Raw genomic sequence first — 22,993 nt, forward strand, 5'->3', positions numbered from 1 at the left:
GGCAGACGGACGGTGTATTGTAATTTCTTTCATCAAAATATAAGTAAAATATAAATGATTAGTATTGCAACAGCTATTTCTGCTTTACCCGGATCTCTCTAGTGAAGGAGAGTGTTCTTATCATTGAACTACTGTAGTTACAGCTCAAGTAAGATATGCACTAACATGCCAGGCATTACAAATATCATCAAATTGATCATATTTAAATATCTTGTAAAAGAAAACAATTGGAAATAGATATAAAGCGAGCAAGTTTGTTGCATCGATATCCCCCGCCGTACAATACAACTCATTTGATAGAAATGTCTTTATTAGTATTAGTTATCTCAGAATATGAGTGAAATTAATTTGGTATCTTTAATCATTATGATACAAGTGTCGAGCAAAAAGACATCCTCCTAAGGTAAAATGACATTGCAATATTATTGACATTATTAAATATCCTCATTTGCTCACAACAAATTTAAGATTTTAAAAGAGTAGTGAACGCATGCAAATTTATGTTGCAAATGTCAAATTCCTGGAATCCAACTAGACCAGGGATGAAGAATATCAACTTGAACTAAGTCGTATATCTCATGGTGTTAAACGTTTCGATGGAAAGCTGTGAGAGTCCAGTTTAATTTAGCTATATATGTATAATTGTATCTCTTTCGCCAAGCTCGAATAGGAGTTGTCCTTGAACGGCACATTAAAATAAATTATCCCCAAGAAACAAATATTTTTCTATCCTCTAGAAAGGGCATATAGGAGTTTTAGAGCGTTAAAGTAATGGTTTTAAGCATGTTGTGTGCTTATTACCTGTAGAAAGTAGTGCCAAATGTAAAATTATTTGTCATAAAAGTAGCATTGTCAACAAAGTAGTAATTTTTCTTCCATAAAAATACTAAATTCTCCAACTTTAATTGCCAAACAGCTAAAGAAGCAAAAGCTGGATGGTTCATGTGCTTCGCCTATGGTGCAGCTTAATTTTAGGTAACTATGAGTATGTTCAAAAAGTCCGTGGACTTTTGCTGTCATTTTTTACTTGGTTCATGAAAACAAACTTAGTTGATATGAACTGAAAGAGTGTCTTCATTTCTAAAAGTAAGTAAACTTTTATTTCCTATACGAGCTATGAGCACTTTAATAATCAGTATATCAGGACAACGAAAATAAAAGGCTTTTGAGGGGGAAGGCAATTCTGGGTCAGAATGGGCCTTGAACTGAATTAATTTAATAATAAATACGATTATGTTCAAATGAAAATAATGAAGACATTTTTTCGAAAACTCGGGTGGTGCTCTGAGATACTGATGCTTACGTGTGGAGTGTTGTAAACAAAATATTTGAAATATTTTTCTTCTTATCAATGTTGTAAAACGGGTACTGTAAAGAAATTCGACTAATTTTGTCATTAAATTTGTAATAGTCAAATTGGCAAATGACGGAACGGGCTTGCGGGCGTTTGGGCCGGCGTTTAAAACGTTTTTCCGGTCAATTACGATAGAGCAGACTTGATATATTTAGGAAGTCAATATGGATACCTCGTCGCTCGTGATGTCTTTTGACTCTCTAGGGTCATTCTATGATTGAATGGTTTACGGTTAATAACAAAACAACTATGGGAATGACATTTTGTACTCAAGTTAAGTTTATAAAACAGTCTTATGTGGAAATCAGCTTGGGCTTTCTTCTGGCCCCCTAGGATCAAGGTCAAGGTCATAGCTTCTAAAAATACAAATAAGTAAAGAATTACATAATTTTGATTGCTAAAGGAAAACTAAAATAACAGTCAGCATTCCATAATTAATGTTAACATTTTCTGCACACATGTACAGGAAGATTCATTCGTTGATTGCTTTAACCAGGGTCATTCAAATTTGAAATACCCTGCTTAAACGTGTATACATAAGTAGAACGATTTTTTCTCTCTCTCAACTTCTTTTAACATGCGGATGACATTAAGTATATAGAGCTATACATGTGAAACATACAATATAATTGTTTGGATTTTGAAAAAAAAATAATTGAAATACCTGTATGAAAGAAATACGTTTGCATATTTCCTTAGTCACGAAATCATTGCTTAATGGTTAAAATCTCACTTAGAATAGCCGGAAACATTTTTATTCCGTTAACATGCAATATGCATGTGTATCAAATAACAGAGACATTTTGATACAACTTCATAAGATCGTGAAAACAACATAAATGTTATTAAATTCTTTAAATATATCATGAGATAAACCTTTATTTTATCTGATAACAATTGTTCGTACAGAATATTTTATATTTTATTACTATCATGCACAAGACAGTTGCGTATTATTGGCATGTTCTATGAGGAGCGAAATACAGAGGTTCGAAAGTTTTTTGTACGAAACAACATGGAAACAAAATGGCGGATGAAAACAACTTTCCGTCATTTTTAAGATAAACACTAAAAGTAAGTTAGTTTCAACAGAATGAAAAGGCTGATGTATTATTTTCATATACAATTTTACAGATCTTTAATTTTCTATTAGAATTTGATGTTATTTTGATCGCTGTCATACATGAAAGTTCCAAATAATTCCAATTACCATAAATTTTAGCAGGTGCCCAATGTCATGAATATTGGCAAATTTATTAAAACAAAATTATACATAATAATAGCACATAATTGTATCTGCGAGTTTGGTATATTTTATTTTAGCCCGAACGTACATGTGTATTTACAAGCTATTTCTGTTTTAAATATGCAAAAATAGCCCTTACTCCAGTTGTAACAAAAATATAAATGTAATCCTTTTTTTAACATGGTTTTAATTAAACCTCAGTATTTTGCATCTTACCCTTTTTTCAGATGGTTCACCTCAGTATTTTGCATCTTACCCTTTTTTCAGATGGTTCATCAGTGACCCTATAACTTTCATATCGACACACTTGCACCATGCCAGCCTTCATTGCCCCTATAGAGCATACTCGGGCTGCTTTTCTGAAGCACCCAGATGGACTTAGGTTTGGCAATTTTGAAGGGATAGTACACTTACCACCTGTGCCAGTAGATAGAAAGTTGGTTTCACAAAGTTACTCCACTCTCAACAATCAACAGATATATAAGACAGTATGTGAGTGGTATGATGGCTGGAGACCATGGCAACAGAAAGTGTTACTGTGTGGTATTGTGGACAGGTAAATTGACAAATGATTATATTTTGCTCCAAAGTAAAAGCATATTTAAAAGAAAAAAACTTGTTTTCTCAATGCTGATCAGATTATATTTATAATTACATGTATATTTAAGTAATGTAGTTAACCCTTAACTTGTTGAATTTCATAAATAGATACCAGCTTTAGAGCTGTCATTGATTCAGTGCAAAGCATATTGATGATACATCAATTTTGGATGCCAAATATCAGCGATACACTGATGTGTTGATAAATACTCCTAATTTCTTGTGTATAATTCACTGTCATACCTGTTTAAATGATTTTATATAAATATATGTTCTGTTCATACTGTTCATTCACTATTTCAAGGAAAAAGCTTCTAAAAACTTGGCACTATTTCATTTCTTAAGTAAATACAAGAAACAAACAAATATGTCAGAAGAGATGCTTGGTAATTTTACACCAAATTTTTCCATTTAAATATGGTATTGGGTGTTAAAAAAAACCAAGCATGACTGTAACGGAATATTCTACCAATTAAAATACATGTAAGCTTCGTTTAAACTTATTTTAAGATTTAAATAAGAACAAAAACCAACTAAATATTACTATAAGCTTTGACTTCTGTAATAAACAACAGCGATATTCATTTAAGATTTTTTATCTGTATGCTCGTAACAACACCATTTTAAGTTTTGTGCTCGCTTAATTTAATTTAGATGTTCTGTGCGGCAAGTGGATATACTGGCTACAACACTAGAACCAATACGTCACAGAGATTATACTGTGGCAGTTAAACACCAATACCCAACCACACCTCTGAAAAATATACAAGACAAACAAGGAAGGAAGAAAAAGAAGAAAAAGACGAAGAAAAAAACTGTTCGAAAAGATGAGAGTGAGTATCAGAGAACATTAAATGTAGATGGAACCTTGGCTGGTGCTGTAACACCGGAATCTGTAATTGATACAAACCGAGAAGTCCTTGCTTCACATGATCAGGAAACATTCAAGGAAAGGCTGGATGAAAGTCGAACACATAAGAAACAACTTTCTATGATACCGCAAGAGAAAACTAAAGAGTTTACAAATATTGAAGATAAATTTGACAATGTTGAATCCTATGCTGATTCTGTTGCTAAGAGAATTATTGATGAGTCTATTCCACAGACAGTACAGGTGTTTGAACCATCGGAACTCTATGCTCAGGACCTTGCTAGTAGTATAATGCAGCAAGCCATGGAACATGTTGGTAATATCATGGATGAGAAAGAGAAATCTATTAAAAAGCAGACAGAGAAAACAAGATTGCCGGAAGCTAAACCAAACGAAAAACCAAAGGAAGATGTTAAAGTTATTGCAAAAGTGGAACCACCAAAAATTCAGACACATAAAGGCAACTACACTGAAACCACGGCAACAGAAGTAGAAGAAAAACAGATTGATTTGTCTGTTCTAAATAAATACAGGAAGTAAATATATAGTTTTATCAATATAATATGTGCATATAAAATGGTAAAATTTTAGGATGTTATAATAGGTTCTATTCTTGAAAAATCTGTACTTGATTTCAAGTCCATGGCATTGATACTGATATTGATAGGACATGTATTATGTTTTATTTCAGTCAGAGAGTTTTATAATGTATAATTATATTTATTCCAAATTTTGCTCTTTTGGGTGTTCTCTAGTGACTACGTTTTTCTCTATTCTCTGACAAATAGATAGATTTAAAACTTGTTAAAAAAGGGAATATTTTAGAAATCTGTACTTAGATCTTGTTTGCTATTTTGTATTACAATTGTGTTCTACATTTCAAGGTATAAACCACCAAAAGAGGGTGATAAATCAAACAGATTTTACAAGATGGAAGGAAGACCCAAATCTCTTGTACGCCTCCTTATCCCAGATTCCAATGACAACACTGTAAGAGACAGTAAACGTGTGACAAGTCCTCGTTCAGTGGTATCTCGTAGTTTCTCCGCAGTCACTCACAGTACACTCAGTGACCTTAGGTACCATCTGTTTGGTGCCCGGTCTCTCAAAACTCCGGACTACTTCAGGAAAGATGGTGTCTCTAGTTTGCAAGGTAAACTGCTTGTTAACAAGTTTATAACTTAAATCTTTTTGATTGAAAGAGACAATTTGTATGATAATGCCCTAAAAACATTTTATTTTTTGCTCCTAGTTTATTAAGATAATTCAAGTATAGAAATATGCCTGTGCTCCATTAGTTTGTATTAAAAAAAGAAATATTGATATTTTTGGAAATATCTTATGATTGTTCTAACTTTTTAAAGATTGGTCACTCTTACTGCTTATAAATGTTTAAAGCAATGTATTTATGGACATATGATACATGTATCTTTCTTTGAAAAGTAAATAGTAAACAAGTTGACTACCTGTTTTTATGTAAACCCTGTCAAAAATTCCATTTGAATTGGAAAAACATGAGATATTACTTTGTTTGTAGGTGGTTTGCAGCATTTACGTTCAGGAATAGTAAGGAGACCAATTGGTATGCATAGTTTGCCTGTACCTATCTCAAAAATGTACAAAAGTGTAAAATGGTGGACAGAATTGCCAGGTGATGGTAAATCCCTGGTACCAGCACAGAAAGATGAACTTGGGGCCTACTTCAAGGATCAATTGCATCAAGTCTGGAGTGTAAGTTGGTTTGGATTTCTGTTTTCTAATGCTGATTTTAACACATCTTTGACAATATTTCTAGATAAATTACCAGTAATAACCAATTTCTCCAAGTGACTAACTAGTAATCTCACACTGAATCAGTATCGAGAGAAAAATGCCATTGGACTCTTATGTCCGAGAACAATTTCACAGAGAAAAGTGCATGCCTTTACTTTAGCAAGACAAAAATTTTTTTTCTAATTATGATGAATTATCCATCTATTTTCTATCATACTTTAACGTCAAACCCCTCCCGGGGACATAGACATTTAACCACGATAGTTATTGAATAATAGTTGTATAATGATGAAAGTAAAATATTGCTGTTTCATAGATATCCGGTAATAATAATTGTAAAGAAGCATTTACCAGGCTGGTGAAAATGCCCGATCAGGCTTATGACATAAGAATCATATTTCTAGAAAAATAATAAAGATATTCCTTTTAAACTTTGTTTGTTTATTCAGAATAATATTTGAGGTAAACAGAAAGAAGTTTATTTGGCTACTAGCTCTTTTGTGAGAATTATTTCCCCTTTTTCATGTTTTTACAACACATAATTTTTGTGCAAAGTGTAACACAAAATAGGTTAAATAACTTCTTTATGGTCTAATTCATTGCGCCAACACCTGTCAACATACATTTCCTTCAGTTTTCAGAGAAAACTTCAAAGTATAATGTTCAGTTTCTAAGAATTTTCAAAATATAAATGTCAGAAACAGAATATTTAATCCAAATATATTGAATTTAGGTACTGGCGCAATAATCTAAAGCAAAATGAAGTTGTTGGACACATTTCTATTAAGAATTTTATGTTACAACATAATTTTTATGAACTTCAATTTTTTTGTTATCAGAAAATGGGGAAAAGGGAAATAATTCTAAGAAAATAAAAGATAACCAAAATAATTCTATATTGATTTGTTTCATATATAAATGCTGAATAAACAAAACAAGTTAGAAAGAAACAATTTAATTATTTTTCTAGAAATATGATATTTTATGTCTTAAGCCCGATTGGGCATTTTCACCAGCCTGTTTACATGTGGACATGGACATGGGAAGTAAAAACTTTTTTTAAAGTTTATTCAGTACAAGTAATGAAATGATGACTTGTATCAAACCAAGCCTGTAATAATTTCAATTTTATTGTCTTGGACTTTTTTCAGTTTTTAGGGATTCTGTTTTTCTCTATTCTATTTTGTTGTTCTTAGCTATTTACTCTTAATGTGAATTCTGTATGCCGAAAATGCAAAGGCTTGAGATAAAGTTATAGTGATAAAAAGTTTAATGATATATTATGATATATTCCTCGTTGTCTTTATATGTGCTTTTTGAGATTATATTTATTAACTTTCAGTGGATGGAACTATGGGAAGACTATGAAAAGATTGCTTTATTAAAAGAATTGATAAAGTTATGTTGTCCAGAAGATCTGAACTTTCTTTGTGGTCATCTTGAACAAAAGTAAGATTAAAATTCTCTAAATTTACAAGAAATTTGATTTTAAAATATTAGTAATACATGTGTGGTTGAAAAACAGTTATACCTTAGCTTAAAAGTCTCAACAAATGTAACCGCCTCCGTGGTCGAGGGGTTAGAGTCGATGACTTCTAATCCAGTTACCTCTCTGGCATGGGTTCAATCCCCGGGAGATGCTTTGGTAGTTTAGCACCGAGGAAGGTAGTCTAGTACTGATGTAACTCTCCAGGAACGATGATTAGGTAACTACCTGCCTATATGACTGAAATACTGTTGGGAAAAGGTGTAAAATGAAACAAACAAACAAACAAGTTATTATTGTAGATCTACTTTTAAACAATTATTTAAGTCATAAACAGGTTGTTGTGTACCATGTTTTTCTTAATTCATTGCCTGTTCATGCCTGAAAAAATGCAAAGAGGAGTACCTGAGATCTTTCTCCACTGAGCTCTTCTGTATTTGGTGAGACATGAAACCCAACCAAAATAAACTATGTATTCCATGGGTTGCAAATTTCTCGTCTACAGTTTAATGCTAATTAATGTTATAAGATATGGATTCTTTCAGGGTTATAAATGCATGTAAAATCATATATTTGGTTAATTTTTCAGACTGAGAAATGCAAGAGATATTGGCAGAATGTCGGACAAACTTTTGCTCTACATTTTCTCCTTCATACCAGCTGATGAACTTTCTAAAGTCAAGAGGGTAGGTGCATGGGTATTTTTGTATCACACATTTTACACATTGTAAAAACTGTATAATATGAACCATTACTCACTTATGATTGATAATGAAAGCTTGTAAAATTAAAATGCAAAACTTGCTTGCTTGCATATGCCAAATTGTTTGTAACCCAGGTAAAATAATTTTCTCATTAACCCATATCAAAAAGGTAATCTAGTAAAAAAATTATTATTTTTAGGTTTTTGTGCAATATTTGCTAATAAAAAAAGGATTGGGAAAATTGTGCCTAATGTCTTATTGACAGCTCTTGTTTAGAATGAAGAAACATTTTGCATTGTGAAAATTATCTCATCATATTGGTACCTTCTTACTGCCTTACTGCTTTGGGTTAATTTATGGGAAACAATTGTCTTTTTAAGAGTGAAGTAGGTAATAAAATTTTAAAGGCCTTTTCGGCACAGTATGGATTTTGATTTATAGCCACAGGATAAGTTATGCATGTTTGTACAATTACAGGTATCTAGAAGATGGAGATACCTATGTGCCACTGATGACCTATGGATGGTAAAATGCCATGAGTTAGGTAAATATATTTGCTATATTTTCAAACTCTCACTTAAAACTTGATAATTATCAAAGATAAATATCATTATAGTTTAGACTGTATTGTATAAATAAAAACACATTTCCTGAAATAATCTTTAAGTTATATTATGCTTAAGAATAGTTCAATTTATCTGAATAATTTGTTGTTTTTTTTTTTACACTTGTCCCATGGCAGTCCACTTTGTGGCCCTTTAGAATCATAAAACCATCTCAGATACCCACTGATACAATGAATGCTTTGTTTTTATACAATTATAAGTAAGCACTTACATTAAGTCTTTGTTTATATACAGGTTTGGCTGAAGGTATCAAGAATCTAGAACAAATGATTGTTAAAGCTAAGGGTTATAGAATGGTTATAGACTGGAAAATGGCATATGATGAAATTAAGAGAATTACATACAACATGAAAATGGGCATGAAAAAGAAGAAAGTGAAACCAGTCCAAAAAGGTAATTTTCATGTTTTGACATCACTGAACATGTGATTCTAATGGATTGTGAAGTGAGCCTATTGAAGAATACATTTAAATTTGGTTCAAATGAAGAAAGTCTCAAAAACAGCCCTGGTATGGACTATTTCACACTTTAAATTATCTCTATGAAGTCATATTGTTTGAAAATAGAAAATTCAAGTAAGATGTAAGAAAAGTTTTTGGCATGTATAAACAAGCATTTTGTAAAATTTTCCTTGCTGTTTTACACCCCCATATTAGTTGTGAAATAACAATATGATAATGCCCACTTAGGCAGTCGTCAGATTGCTGATGTCATCAGGAATAATTTATACTGTTTATAGTCCCAAGAACACTTTTATAAATAAAGAAGACATACATTTATGTCAGGTATACTTTTTCAATAAGCATAATGCATTCAGGAGAACAAAGATGTATTAGTTTATAACATGACCAACTGATCACCATGTGACATATTCAAATCTGAAATAATAATGCTGTAATTATTGTAGGACGTACAGTTGAATTCAAGGAACAGCTGGAACTGTTGAAGAGAAAAGGTAAAAATATGTTCTTTTCTTCTGTAAAAAATTAAAGTTTTAACTATGTTCTAGTTAATACATGAACATGTATATATAATAAGACAAATCAAAATAAAAAAGTTTTAATATTTTTTATGTTCATTGGAGTATCTTGCTGTCATACCATGTAAGAACTTACTGTATCACAGAACTAAGCCAATAATAGCTATATAAGACATTACTTAACCCTAGTGCAGTAACAGGTTAAGTCTTTCTAAATTTAATAGGACTTACCTAGTTATTGCACTAAGGTGATGTTTAGTATACTTTTAAAATATTTCTCTCTGGATATTCTCAGTTTACAAAAATGTTTTATGTAATGAATTAAAATTCTTAAACGGGAAAGCTTGAATTTATTTTAATATGTATATTATCATTAAAATTGTTGACAGTTTTATTGAGTATATGTCCAATAGAAGATTATCATTTATAGGATCAAGATTATTCATTGATTTTTCTTATGAAACTGTACAATTTTGAGAAAAAAATCATTCTCTTTATATGATTATATTGTTGGGAAAGGTGCTTCTTGGATAGTAAGAAAGATCAAGTGAAATGTGTAAAAACTAGAAAAACAAATCAAATGATATGTATTGTTATTCAAACTATATTGGTTAAAAAAATTGAAGACAAATTATAAGATAATTTTGTAATTCAACTATATTGATTAAAAAAAATGGAAGACAAATTAAAAGATAATATTGTAATTCAAACTATATTCCTTAAAAACAATGGACTTTTTAGTGGCCAGTGAGTTTTATTATTCGCAAATTTAACGTTGCTTACTTGTGTTATTTTCTTCGTTATTTTCTTCGTAAGGTTTATTAGGACTTTCTGTGTTAAATAAATACTGTAATTAAAAAGAGTTAGTGTTCATTAAACAACTAAGATATATTACTATAGATGATGATGAGGAGGATAAACAACAGAAAACTGTTGTTGATAAGAAGCCAGAACTGCCCGTAACTTTTGAGATTCCAAAATTTGAAAAACCAAGACAAGTAGCGTGTGAGTTATACTGAATCACCCTAGTTTTTGTACCTACACCATGCACTTACTAGTCTTATGTTCACCTGAACTCTACCTTATTTTATATTTGACTGTATTGTTTTATATTTTAGTTGCACTTTAGAAATGTGAAATGATTGTGATTTTTGTAACATGGCATGTGATATTTGGCAATCTTAAAATATTTTTAATATGATGAAAAAAACATATTTTATTTTACTGTTATAGTGACATGATAGAAATTTTGCAACAAAAAATCTTCTTTGAATTATATATGTAATGTTTAAGTAATAGTAAGACAGTAAAAAGAAAAAAATTAAATGATTTAAACAGTTCAAAGACAAAAGGAGTGACCAAGACATGCATAGTGTATGACCAGATAGACATAACATCTGAAAAAAATACTAATATAAACATTTTTGAGGACAGTTTATCCGAAATAGACTGTCAGAAATTTCCAAATTTAGGTCTCCTCATTTGACGAAAAAGTAGGGCAAAGATCAAAGGTCATTTTAGTCATGAACTTTTTCTTTACAGTAACTATAAAAGAAAAATCAGTTTTATAGTAATAAGTTCAATTTATAATGCCAAAGATCATACTGCTTTCTTTTGTATTTCAGCATTCCCAAATCTTTAATTGTCTTTCATTTCTCACTAAATTGTAAAATCTCTCCATACTAATATACTTTTTTTTTCATCTCTTATTCTACAATAAAGTTATACGTGGTGAGTTGTATGTAAATGTGCATTTTTTAAATTTAACAAAATTTAACAACTCTTTACTAACCTGTTTTGCTATTTTTTGTTAACCGTTTAAAATATTAGGCATGGTTATGCTCAGCTTAATATTAAGTAATTTACTTAAGATTTAATTAGAATTTTTCACCTTGATTAATTGAATTTAATGAATTTTATTGTATGAACACATGTAACAGACTCAAAATCATTTTAGATATTAAATGATAATTAAAATATTTTCTTTTTTTTATTGAAATTTTAATTGTACATGTATGTTTAAAGACACAAGATAAACGACAGAATGTATAGCGCTACCAACATTCTGAAATTTTGATTTAAACTGCTATTCATTCCATCATCAACAGGACATTGTAAATTTGTTCATATTTTAGCATATCACCATGTATTGCATGTTGTTTGTTCTGGGTGTTAGTTTTCTTATTGTTGTTAACACTATGATGAGTGTGTAATGTTGGTATTTCAGCTGAGAGTTCATCAAACAGTCTGTTTTCTGAGTACGATCTAGACACTTACGATCGTCCTAGATTTCAGTTTAGAAATCGTATCGAAGCCTCACAAGAGGTCCCACGAGGGTCTCTTAATAGGGACGAGCTTCATGATATGATTAAGAAAATGTTATTTGAGCCAGAAGGTATTCAGTTTAAAACCCTAAATGCACCATTGCTTATTGCAGCACCCTGTTTTAATCTGATATATTATTAAAAAATATAAAAACTGTTGTCCATGTTAATATAACATAACCATTGTGATGTATTAATCCATTGTTTTAACTTTCAGGACCCCTCTCTTGTTATTATTTATGAACTTACTTTCTTGCGCACAAAATTTTCCTCTCCTCCCCATATTCCTAATAGTAATAACACACACCTTGTCTGCAAAATTTGTTCAGTTGTTATTAGTCTTTTTTCAGATGTTTCGTTCTTTTAGACAAATTAAAAAGTTTTGGTTATGACTGAATAAGATGAATTTGCACAAAGGTTTAGGTTAAGTATATGAATTATATAAGTGTTAGCTTAAGTACATTTGTATATGAATTATATACATTCAATGTATATGTATAAAGTTTTGATGAGTTACACATTATGCCTGTTACATTCACCTTAAGCTATTTATAAAGCCTTATTAGTGATTTTGATTAGATTTTGAAAGTTCGATCATTTGATTGGTATGAAATATATACCTTTGATAAAATATGTAATTTTAAATTATTATTTCATGTTAGGATGTCTTACTATAGAATCTTGACTCTAGCAATGCTTGAACTGAAATAAGCCTATGTCACAAGTATACAGTTTGGCCTGCCTGAGCATCTGTGCATTCTGGTTGAATCCAAAATTATTGACACAAATTTCTAGTTTTAGTTCAAGAAAATCCTAAAATTGATAATATTCCATTTAAAAGTGAAAGATGGAAAAATACATTAAAAAAAAAAATTAAGTTCAGCAGATAAGATGGAATAAGTTTAACAAACATCCAGCCATGAAATCAAAGTCATTTTCGTACTGGAATGATTATATTTCTGATACCTACCCTTGCTTATCAAGCACTTTTTTATTTATTTCACCATGTGTTTATGTAGATGCACTCAATATTTGCACCTCTATTATGACAGTTTGTCACAAACTACCTATAGTCTCTCTCATGTGACAGTTTGTCATGTACTATCTATATATCTCTTTTCAGGCCACTGCTAGGACGGTTGAATGTAATATTTATTTTATTGTACCCTGCTTCTCTAGAGAACATTTATAAGATACATGCCAGATTATGCCAATATAGAATATCTAGAGACAATATATACGCTAGTTATTAATTTATGATGACCTTGTATTATCCCTATATTTAGCCTCGTTAATCGTATGAAGAAATAAAATATACAGGAAGGAAACAACTTATTTGAAATAGTAATTGAACCTGTAATTGAATTCTGTAAGAGAATGTCCCACAATAATTATCATGTGAGGCAGTCTGCGTGAAGTAACAAATTTCTTTGAGAAAAAAAGAAAAATATTTGAAAATGGCCACAAAATTCCTTTCTGCTCTGCTGTATGCAGGTTATTGCATGTATAATTTCTTTAACTTACTATGCACCTTATTTTTCTCTGTTGCATAAATGTACAGACAGACACTTTAATTGTTAATATACATGTATGTTTTAATGGACATGGTTTAAATTTTATTACTATTCATTAAAGTTTGAGCAATTTAGTGTTTATTAATATTAATCCTGAGAAAAATCAGTTCTTTGAACAATTGTGAGAGCTAGGGGTATATGGATGCATATTTCCCAGACATTGGCCAATGATGCTTTGTGTTGTTTGTGAAATATTAGCAGTTATTTTGCAATGATGAAAGGTGCTCACTTAAGTTCAAAGCTAGTGTGAAATATGAAATGAGCCATGTCATGACAAAACCAACATATTGGGTTTGCGACCAGCATGGATCCAGACCAGCCTGCGCCTCCGCGCAGTATGATCAGGATCCATGCTGTTCGCTATCAGTTTCTCTACTTGTAATAGGGTTTGTAAGCGAACAGCATGGATCCTGATCAGACTGCGTGGATATGCAGGCTGGTCTGGATCCATGCTGGTCGCAAACCCATTATGTTGGTTTTGTCATGGCGCGGCTCAAATAAATGTAAAATTATAGCATCAGTCAATATTTAGCTAAGCATTCAGTATTGAGTTGGAGAAACAAGCAGTGTTTTGTAACATTTTCTTATGTACATACTGTACATGTAATTTCATGTTAAACTTCCTACATTGACTTGAACATTTTGTTTCCATACTGTTTGAATTCAATAATTAACCATTTTGCTCCAAGAACTTGTTGCTTTTGGATAAGCCTGGCTACATACGAATATTGCTATGCTATGTTTACAAATAAATATATAATAATATTTCAATTGATCTAAATTTTGTTGGTGGGCTATTAAACCAAACAAATATCTCAATACAAAAAGATCTCCTGATATATTTGTTCAGATTTCTAATCTTCAATCATGATATATGTATTTATGTTTGAAATATTTTATTTATCAAGTTACAAAATTTGATTTGCTAGACACTTTCTTAGAGTTCAATGCAAGAACACAAATAGATTCCATTTTAATGACTTATAACTAAATAATCACTTCAATATGAAAAATACCAATGAGGTTCATAGCTAAAACAATTTGAGCCGCGTCACGACAAAACAAACCTAATGCATTTGCAACCAGCATGGATCCAGACCAGCCTGCGTATCAGTGCGCTGATCAGGATCCATGCTGTTCGCTATCAGTTTCTCTACTTTTAAAAGGGTTGGTAAGCGAACAGCATGGATCCTGATCAGACTGCTTGGATGCGCAGGCTGGTCTGGATCCATGCTGGTCGCAAACGCATTATGTTGGCTTTGTCGTGACACGGCTCATTTGTAATTCTATCAAATTCCTTTTTTGTATGTTAGATAAGCAAATTATGTAATTAACCCATAGTCTGATGGTGATAACAGATTCCACCCATGTGACCAGTGTAGGTCAAGATCAGCCGATACATCCGTACCAAATGATCTTCGTCTGCACTGTTCGTCACTATTCATATTTTGACATTTTCATGAAAAACGTTAAATTTTTATAACCAGATATTTAGCAGGAAAAGGTTAAACTAAATTTTAGAGGTATAGATGTTGTATATTTGATTATAACATAAACTTGATTTGTTGTTAACATATATAACAAACAGACTGTATTATGACATGTAGACAATGTGTAGTTAATAGAATTTGTATACTTGTTACTTTTGATAATGATAGATATTGAATAAATTGTATTACCTTATCATAGTTTTGACTTTTATTTAATAGCATGCTTATTTGAGCCGCTTCACAACAAAACCAACATAATTGGTTTGCGACCAGCATGGATCCAGACCAGCCTGCGCATCCAAGCAGTCTGATCAGGATCCATGCTGTTCGCTATCAGTTTCTCTACTTGTTATAGAGTTGGTAAGCGAACAGCATGAATCTTGATCAGACTGCGCAGAAGCGCAGGCTGGTCTGGATCTATGCTGGTCGCAAATGCACTATGTTGGTTTTGTCGTGACACGGCTCATTTTTTTTCCAATAAAAATGCAAAAAAATACCTTATTTTTAAAGTTTTTGATAAGTTTGCTTTTCAAAGTTTGTTGTAGAATTTGCTGAATTATTTTTAGTAGAATTAATTGCTAGAATGCATGGTCTGTTTACTGAATGTTTATTAACGCAGAGAAAGAGAAACAGCGAGAAGCTGCTAGGGGGACACCTGTCATAGGTAATGTTGCCATGGTAACCAGAGTGATGTTTCGCTGCTTTAGTATATCTAGTAGAGCTTTTTTATGCTTCGTCACAATGTAAACAAGTGACAGCTTTATGTATGACACTTGCCTAACTTGTATTTTCTAAAATTATCTGTTGTTTTATTTTTCAGCTTCTCACATAAAAAAGCTTCTTTTTTTAAATTTTAATTCCGTTACTTTTTTAAATATTTTGTTTTCTTGCTCAATTGAACTGATGTCTCTCTCACAAATAATATTGCACCATTCTAGACAATGCATGACAGACCAGCATGGAAAAATCTTTACTCATTACTTTCATGAAATTTATCTTCCTTCTTATATTCTATTACTTTATTTAATGGTAGAAAGAAAGAATCTTGTTTCATACATTATGTTAAGGACTCTTAAGAAGACTTCAGTGCCTCTTAATTGAACCTCCCCATTTTAAAAATCAACTAAGCAAGAGACCTTTTAACAATTTTATATACGTAATATTTAAAATAGATGAACTATGAGTCACAATGATAAATGTTCCCCCAATTCTCATTTTCTAACAATAAATTCACTGTTTTCAGTGTAAAAGATCAGTCAGACTAGATATATTGTCAATGTTTTAAAGATTAGGGCTCCGAGCCTTTATCAAATACAACATGTATGTGATAATTCCCGTGATAATTCCCCGTGTCAATGTTGGTAAATATCCTAACTACCCATGTTCATAGACACTATCTTAATGATTACTTTACAATTATGCCATAGTTTAGATATAATACCAATGCACCTTATGTTATCTTCGTCACTAAAGCGCTTTATTATCACCGAAATCCATGTCTAAGCACTTGACTCGTTCTACGTCAGAAGTTTACGATTTGAAGGGATTTACTCTTGTCACGATATATCATCTGATTTCTAAACATTTCAATAAAATTTATGTTCAGAAAATCTTAGGTCAAAGACGTATTTTTGTTGTTGTTTTTTTTGTGAGTTGACAATAAATTTAAGCTTTTAAAGTGTGGTAAAGTCATTATAATTTCTGCTGAGATTTTTATTAGCTCTAATATAGATTTCAGGAAGAGCCAAGTTTTTTTGCTGTTCTTTGATGTTTGATGATTAATTTGAAAGGGGAAAAAAGCATCCATTGATAACCATACTTAACAACTAATTCAGACTTTTTTTTGTTGATTTTTGATCTTTTTCTGTAAACTAAACTTAGTGATAAGAGGTATAAATTATTTGTTGGAAAGAATCTTTTAAAGTAATGACAAATGAGTGAAATATGATATGACTGTGTACACATGTTTTTCAAAAATGTGCATGAGGAATTTGAGAAACCAGAAATGTAAGTTTTAACTTTCAGGTTTTTGATATTTAATAAATTACATTTGTGAACTATATTTATTATGCTCTTTTTCTCTTCTACTTATTATATTGTATATTTTTTTAAACTTTCCAATTCTGTATTATTATTTAGCTCTTCTGTTTCTTTACTATTGTTTATTATGCAGTGAGTTTTTAATCTTGTCTGTAATCAGTTTTAGACATTTTGTAATTATAATGAACTAACTTATCTTTTTGACTAATTTTGTGTGATGACATGAGATTTGCATGGACATGATAAAAAGTAGCAAATCATAAGAGTTTCATTAAGGATCAGTATGACATAACGTATTGTATATTACAGTTGAGTTAGAGGTACATCGAGGCACTATCTCGGCAATACGACGTCAAGAGAGAGGGGAGGATGATGATGCTCACAGCGTGTTGTCCGAGGACCTCCGTGAGTTTGATGATGAATATAAACTTAAATGGGAGAAAAAGCCAGGTATGTCATAATGTGAATCTGTATGAAATATAGAATATCTCAGTAGAATATTTACAAGGGCATAGAATACATTTTCATTTTGAATTATGCATGTTTTTAGCTCACCTGTCACAAAGTGACAGGGTGAGCTTTTGTGATCGCTTTTCGTCCGTTGTCCGTAAACTTTTACTTTAAATGACATCTCCTCATAAACCACTAAGCCAATTTCATCCAAACTTCACAGGAATGTTCCTTTGGTGGTCACCTTTGAAAATTGTTCAAAGAATTTAATTCCATGCAGAACTCTGGTTGCCATGGCAACCAAAAGAAAAAACTTAAAATATCTTCTTCTAAAAAACCCAAAGAGCTAGAGCTTAGATTTTTTGGCATGAAACATCTTCTGGTGAGTGTCTACCAAGTTTGATCAAATAAAAGCCCTTGGGTCAAAATTGGCCCCGCCCCAGGGGGTCATTGATTTTCCCTATATGCATATAGTAAAAACTTAAAAAACCTTCTTTTAAAGAACCCATAGAGCTAGAGCTAAGATATTTAGCATGAAACATCTTCTAATGGGTGTCTACCAAGTTCGTTCAAATAAAAGCCTGGGGTCAAAATTGGCCCTGCCCCAGGGGGTCATTGATTTTCCCTATATACATATAGTAAAAATTTTAAAAAATCTTCTTTTAAAGTACCAAAAGAGCTAGAGCTAAGACATTTAGCATGAAACATCTCAAATGGATGTCTACCATGATTGTTCAAATAAAAGCCCTGGGGTCAAAGTTGACCCCACCCCAGGGGGTCATTGATTTTCCATTTATACATATAGTAAAAACTTAAAAAATCTTCTTTTAAAGAACCCAAAGAGCTAGAGCTAAGATATTTAGCATGAAACATCTTCTAATGGGTGTCTACCAAGTTTGTTCAAATAAAAGCCCTGGGGTCAAAATTTGCCCGGCCCTGGGGGTCATTGATTTTCCAAATTTCCTTATATGTGTATAGGAAAAACTTAAAAAATCTTCTTTGGAAAAAACCAAATAGCTAGAGTTTAGATATTAAGCATGAAACATCTTCTAGTGATTGTCTACAAAGTTTGTTCAAATAAAAGCCCTGGGGTCAAAATTGGCCCCGGAGGTCATTCATTTTCCCTTTATGTGTAAAACTTTAACAAAAATTGAAAAATCTTCTTTGAAAAAACTCAAATAGCATGAGTTTAGATATTAAGCACGAAGCATCTTCTAGTGAGTGTCTTCAAAGTTTGTTCAAATAAAAGCCCTGGGGTCAAAGTTGACCCCACCCCAGGGGTTCATTGATTTTCCATTTATACATATAGTAAAAACTTAAAAAATCTTCTTTTAAAGAACCCAAAGAGCTAGAGCTAAGATATTTAGCATGAAACATCTTCTAATGGGTGTCTACCAAGTTTGTTCAAATAAAAGCCCTGGGGTCAAAATTTGCCCGGCCCTGGGGGTCATTGATTTTCCAAATTTTCTTATATGTGTATAGGAAAAACTTAAAAAATCTTCTTTGGAAAAAACCAAATAGCTAGAGTTTAGATATTAAGCATGAAACATCTTCTAGTGATTGTCTACAAAGTTTGTTCAAATAAAAGCCCTGGGGTCAAAATTGGCCCCACCCCGGAGGTCATTCATTTTCCCTATATGTGTAAAACTATAGCAAAAATTGAAAAATCTTCTTTGAAAATACTCAAATAGCAAGAGTTTAGATATTAAGCACGAAGCATCTTCTAGTGAGTGTCTTCAAATTTTGTTCAAATAAAAGCCCTGGAGTCAAAATTGGCCCCGCTGCGGGGGACATTGATTTTCGTTATATGAGTATAGCAAAACTTAAAAATCTCTTTTAAAAAACCCGAATAGCTAGAGTTTAGATATTAAGCATGAAACATTTTCTAGTAAGTGTCTACAAAGATTGTTCAAATAAAAGCCCTGGGGTCAAAACTGGCCCTGCCCCAGGTGTGTCATTGTTTTTAACTATATGTGTAAAGAAAAAACTTAAAAAAATCTTCTTTTAAAAATCCCAACGAGCAAGACCTTAGATGTTTAGCATGAAACATCTTCTAATGGTTGTCTACAAAGTTTGTTCAAATAAAAGCCCCGGGCTTTAAACTGGCCCTGCTCCGGGGGCCTATGTACAGGTGAGCGACTTCAGGGCCATCATGGCCCTCTTGTTACTTATTACATTTTCATTTTGAATTATACATGTATTTACTTATTTAACTTCTTTCATCTATCAATGTTTGTGACGAAACAGAACCAACACCCAGAGGTAAATGTGTTTTACAGTTGGTAAATGTGAATCCAGAAACACACTTTTAACATTTATATTTTAGAAATTGTTGAATTAAACATTATAATGATTATGTATTTGGGCCTGATTGTGAAAAAAGCTTATAATTTTCTTACTTGAACAACTCTCAGGAACTAAACCAGTACTGGTTTCATATTTTGAAATGTGTTTGTGACCCCTTGAGGGTTGACCCTAAGTTTCCTGGGTTAAGAGGCACTTTTATCACAAGGCGACCACTTTACCTGGATGAATTGTTGAATTGTTTTGCACTTTTTATCAAGCTTTTTAGGATTGATTGTTAAATATTTTGCCTTTAAATCAAGCATTTTATTTATTGTTTCCAGAGAAAAGACCAGGATATTTCAGTCAGGAACCTATACGTGCTGTATCTACAGAGGGAGGGGTTGAGATTTTATCTAAGTCTGAGGACAGATTTGATAGAATTAAGAGAATGCAGGCAGGCATGACGTAAGTTCACTTATATATATAAAACAAATAATATACAAGTGTAAAAGCTACTTTTTTAACAAGAAAATAGTTCCTTTATTGTTAGAGACTAATAAAGTCTAAAACAAATATATGAACATGTTTTGAATAAGGTAATTGTCCATTGTTTTTAACTTAAAAATTGTTACTATTTTTTTTAATGACCACTAAAATCTGGAACAAACTTAAATCAGAATGATGATTTGAATATTTCTGTTGTAAGTTAATGAGCTGATTAAAGAAAGAATTAACGCTTGGCCTTTATTGTCATGTGTTGTTTACTAAAAATTAATTGTCTGGGGTAAAACTGTTTGTATTGAAATTGTTTCAAGTTGTCATATAATGTAAGTAAGTAAGTTCGTAAATAACACCTGAATTTAATAAGGCTTACACATTCGGTTTCCTGATCTTCCATGTGGGCCTCAGCTGATGCACACAATAAAATTACAATATATAAACAGTTAACACAGTTAACATATACACAACATAAATACACAAACTGAAATAAATAAGTTAAATTGAAATACATGTAATGAATAATTATATAATCAAGCAATAATCAAAGTATGACTGTACAACATAAAACAGAGAGAAAAAGTGCAATAAAGTTACATTTATTATGTTGACAGTCCTAGAGCAGGTCCATCAATATTAAGAAGAAGAAAAGAGATGGTAGATGATGCTGGTATGGACGATGCTGCCTATGATATAAGACCTGATCTCTTTCCTGCTGAAGATATCATGGTAAATTATCATTATATGAGCCGCATCACGACAAAACCAACATAATGCGTTTGTGACCAGCATGAATCCAGACCAGCCTGCGCATCAGCGTAGTCTGATCCGGATGCATGCTGTCCGCTTACAAACCCTATCACAAGTAGAGAAACTGATAGCGAACAGCATGGATCCTGATCAGACTGCGCGGATGCGCAGGCTGGTCTGGATCCATGCTGGTCGCAAACGCACTATGTTGGTTTTGTCGTGACGCGGCTCATATCATACTTTGTACAGTCAAAGGTACAACTTGTACCGACCATTAAGGTATAATTTAGGTACTATTAATGACTACATATGGGGATAAAATTCAGTCAACTATTTCAAAAACTTTCTTTCAGACTGAAAGTTCATTAACATTAAAAAAATGGCTGACAAACAATCCAAGGTTCATGAAAAGCTAAATGTGTACTGGTATGTTGATGATTTTGACACACACACAGTTGAGTGCACACTACCTTCATAACTATCAGTACAACCGCTAACAATTGTGTCAGGGAATTGATTCTTTAGCTTAGCGGTCTAAAGTGTTGTCACCTTAGCTTGTGAGCAGGGGATCTCGAGTTCAAATCCCAGCCATGGCAGGTTCTTTTCTGATGCATTTGCATCTATCTATCACAAACCTAAAAATGTCCATTAGATGAAGGCTTGTCTGGAAAGTCTGGCTCCTGAAATTTGTTTAAACAATGAAATGGTTTCTGATTTTAAAATTGAAATGGTTTCTGATTCATTACCAAAATGGTTGCTGGCTTGGAAATAACTCATTCCTTCATCATAAATGTTGACTTTCTGAAGAATGGGTGTGTTACAATTGATAGCAAACTACTTTTGGAATTATAATTGCATCACAGAATCCATTCTCTGGTTCAGTGGTGTTAGCAGGAGGTTGTGAGTTTGAATCCCAGCCACCGCAGAATTGTTTGATGCATTTGTATCTTTCTGTTACAAACTATAAATTGTTTATAAGACATAAGACAAAATCTCCACAGCTTCTATCTAGATTTCACAGAAGCAATGTCTTCAACAGTACCTTAATTCTCATGTTATATTTGCAGTCTTGGTGACTGTGATGTTATCTTGTTTTAGCATTTTAACATAGCTTATTGCCAACATATGCATTTGCCAATTTTATTAGCTGATCTTAGTAATTTGGTACCTTTAATTTGCTTTTGTGAAGATCCCAAAGATTCTCTGATGAATGAATCATCAGAAGTGATATAACTTTTTTATGTTGGCATCTTAGTTGTGTGAAATTGTAATTACACTGTATAATTATTTTGATATTTCAGGGTAAAGCAAAGCCACATATGAGTCTAGAATGGCAAATGGATCAAACACCAAGAGATGATGAGGATGAAGAAGAAGAAGCTAGATCTAGAAGAAGGAAACAAGCAGTTTTTGTTGGAGAAGTAAGAAGTGTTCTCAGGGCTAGAAAACTACAGGTAATAACTATACAAAATATATTTGAATAAACATAGTGTCTTTCAAGTAGTTGTACTTTAGGAACAAATAAACATCAATCTATGCTGATGATGTAAAGATTATCTTCATATTTAGATATTGTTAATATGGAGATAAAATAATGTTTCCCTCAAAAAATCTGGGCCACTGCTGTTGAACAATAAAAGGTCATTCACTTGCTTGTCATTGCTCTGGGTTTGAAATCCCACCAGACACTTTGAAATCTTTCAAGCTAGGAAGCAATCTAGTGGGCTTATGGAAAGTTTATGGTTTTACTTGAGTGACTCTTTGTGCCTGAAATAATGCACAGAGGGCACTTATGGTTTCCCTCCACTAAATAAAGCTGTTAAGTTGTTTAATTACCTTTACAGTGTTGGTGTGACTTAAAACTGAACAAAGCAAAGACAAAAATCAGTAAATCAATTGAATTTAATAATCAATATTTTAGAAAAGGGAAGATCCTTTAAGA

At 32.0% G+C, this 22,993-nt stretch overlaps 1 protein-coding gene across 6 annotated transcripts in view; it reads left to right on the forward strand.

Annotated features, from left to right (window-relative positions):
- The first annotated feature begins 2,306 nt into the window (after nt 1-2,306).
- Nucleotides 2,307-22,993, forward strand: part of LOC132715090 (uncharacterized) — a 69,576-nt gene continuing 48,889 nt past the window's right edge. The window contains exons 1-17 of one of the 6 annotated variants that reach the window (XM_060698062.1): nt 2,307-2,428; nt 2,868-3,156; nt 3,855-4,607; nt 4,956-5,224; nt 5,609-5,802; nt 7,187-7,293; nt 7,920-8,016; nt 8,512-8,578; nt 8,895-9,053; nt 9,568-9,615; nt 10,540-10,644; nt 11,867-12,034; nt 15,647-15,691; nt 17,377-17,517; nt 20,145-20,268; nt 20,916-21,030; nt 22,353-22,505. In XM_060698062.1, coding sequence (XP_060554045.1) covers nt 2,915-3,156; nt 3,855-4,607; nt 4,956-5,224; nt 5,609-5,802; nt 7,187-7,293; nt 7,920-8,016; nt 8,512-8,578; nt 8,895-9,053; nt 9,568-9,615; nt 10,540-10,644; nt 11,867-12,034; nt 15,647-15,691; nt 17,377-17,517; nt 20,145-20,268; nt 20,916-21,030; nt 22,353-22,505 — 2,787 coding nt within the window. In that variant the 5' untranslated portion in view covers nt 2,307-2,428; nt 2,868-2,914. The remainder of the gene's footprint in view (nt 2,429-2,867; nt 3,157-3,854; nt 4,608-4,955; nt 5,225-5,608; nt 5,803-7,186; nt 7,294-7,919; nt 8,017-8,511; nt 8,579-8,894; nt 9,054-9,567; nt 9,616-10,539; nt 10,645-11,866; nt 12,035-15,646; nt 15,692-17,376; nt 17,518-20,144; nt 20,269-20,915; nt 21,031-22,352; nt 22,506-22,993) is intronic. The other 5 variants (XM_060698063.1, XM_060698064.1, XM_060698065.1 and 2 more) reach the window with 5 other exon arrangements.

This window comes from Ruditapes philippinarum, unplaced genomic scaffold (assembly GCF_026571515.1).
Source record: "Ruditapes philippinarum isolate M1 unplaced genomic scaffold, ASM2657151v2 ctg577_1_1_1_1, whole genome shotgun sequence".
In the NCBI taxonomy this organism is placed as follows: domain Eukaryota; kingdom Metazoa; phylum Mollusca; class Bivalvia; order Venerida; family Veneridae; genus Ruditapes; species Ruditapes philippinarum.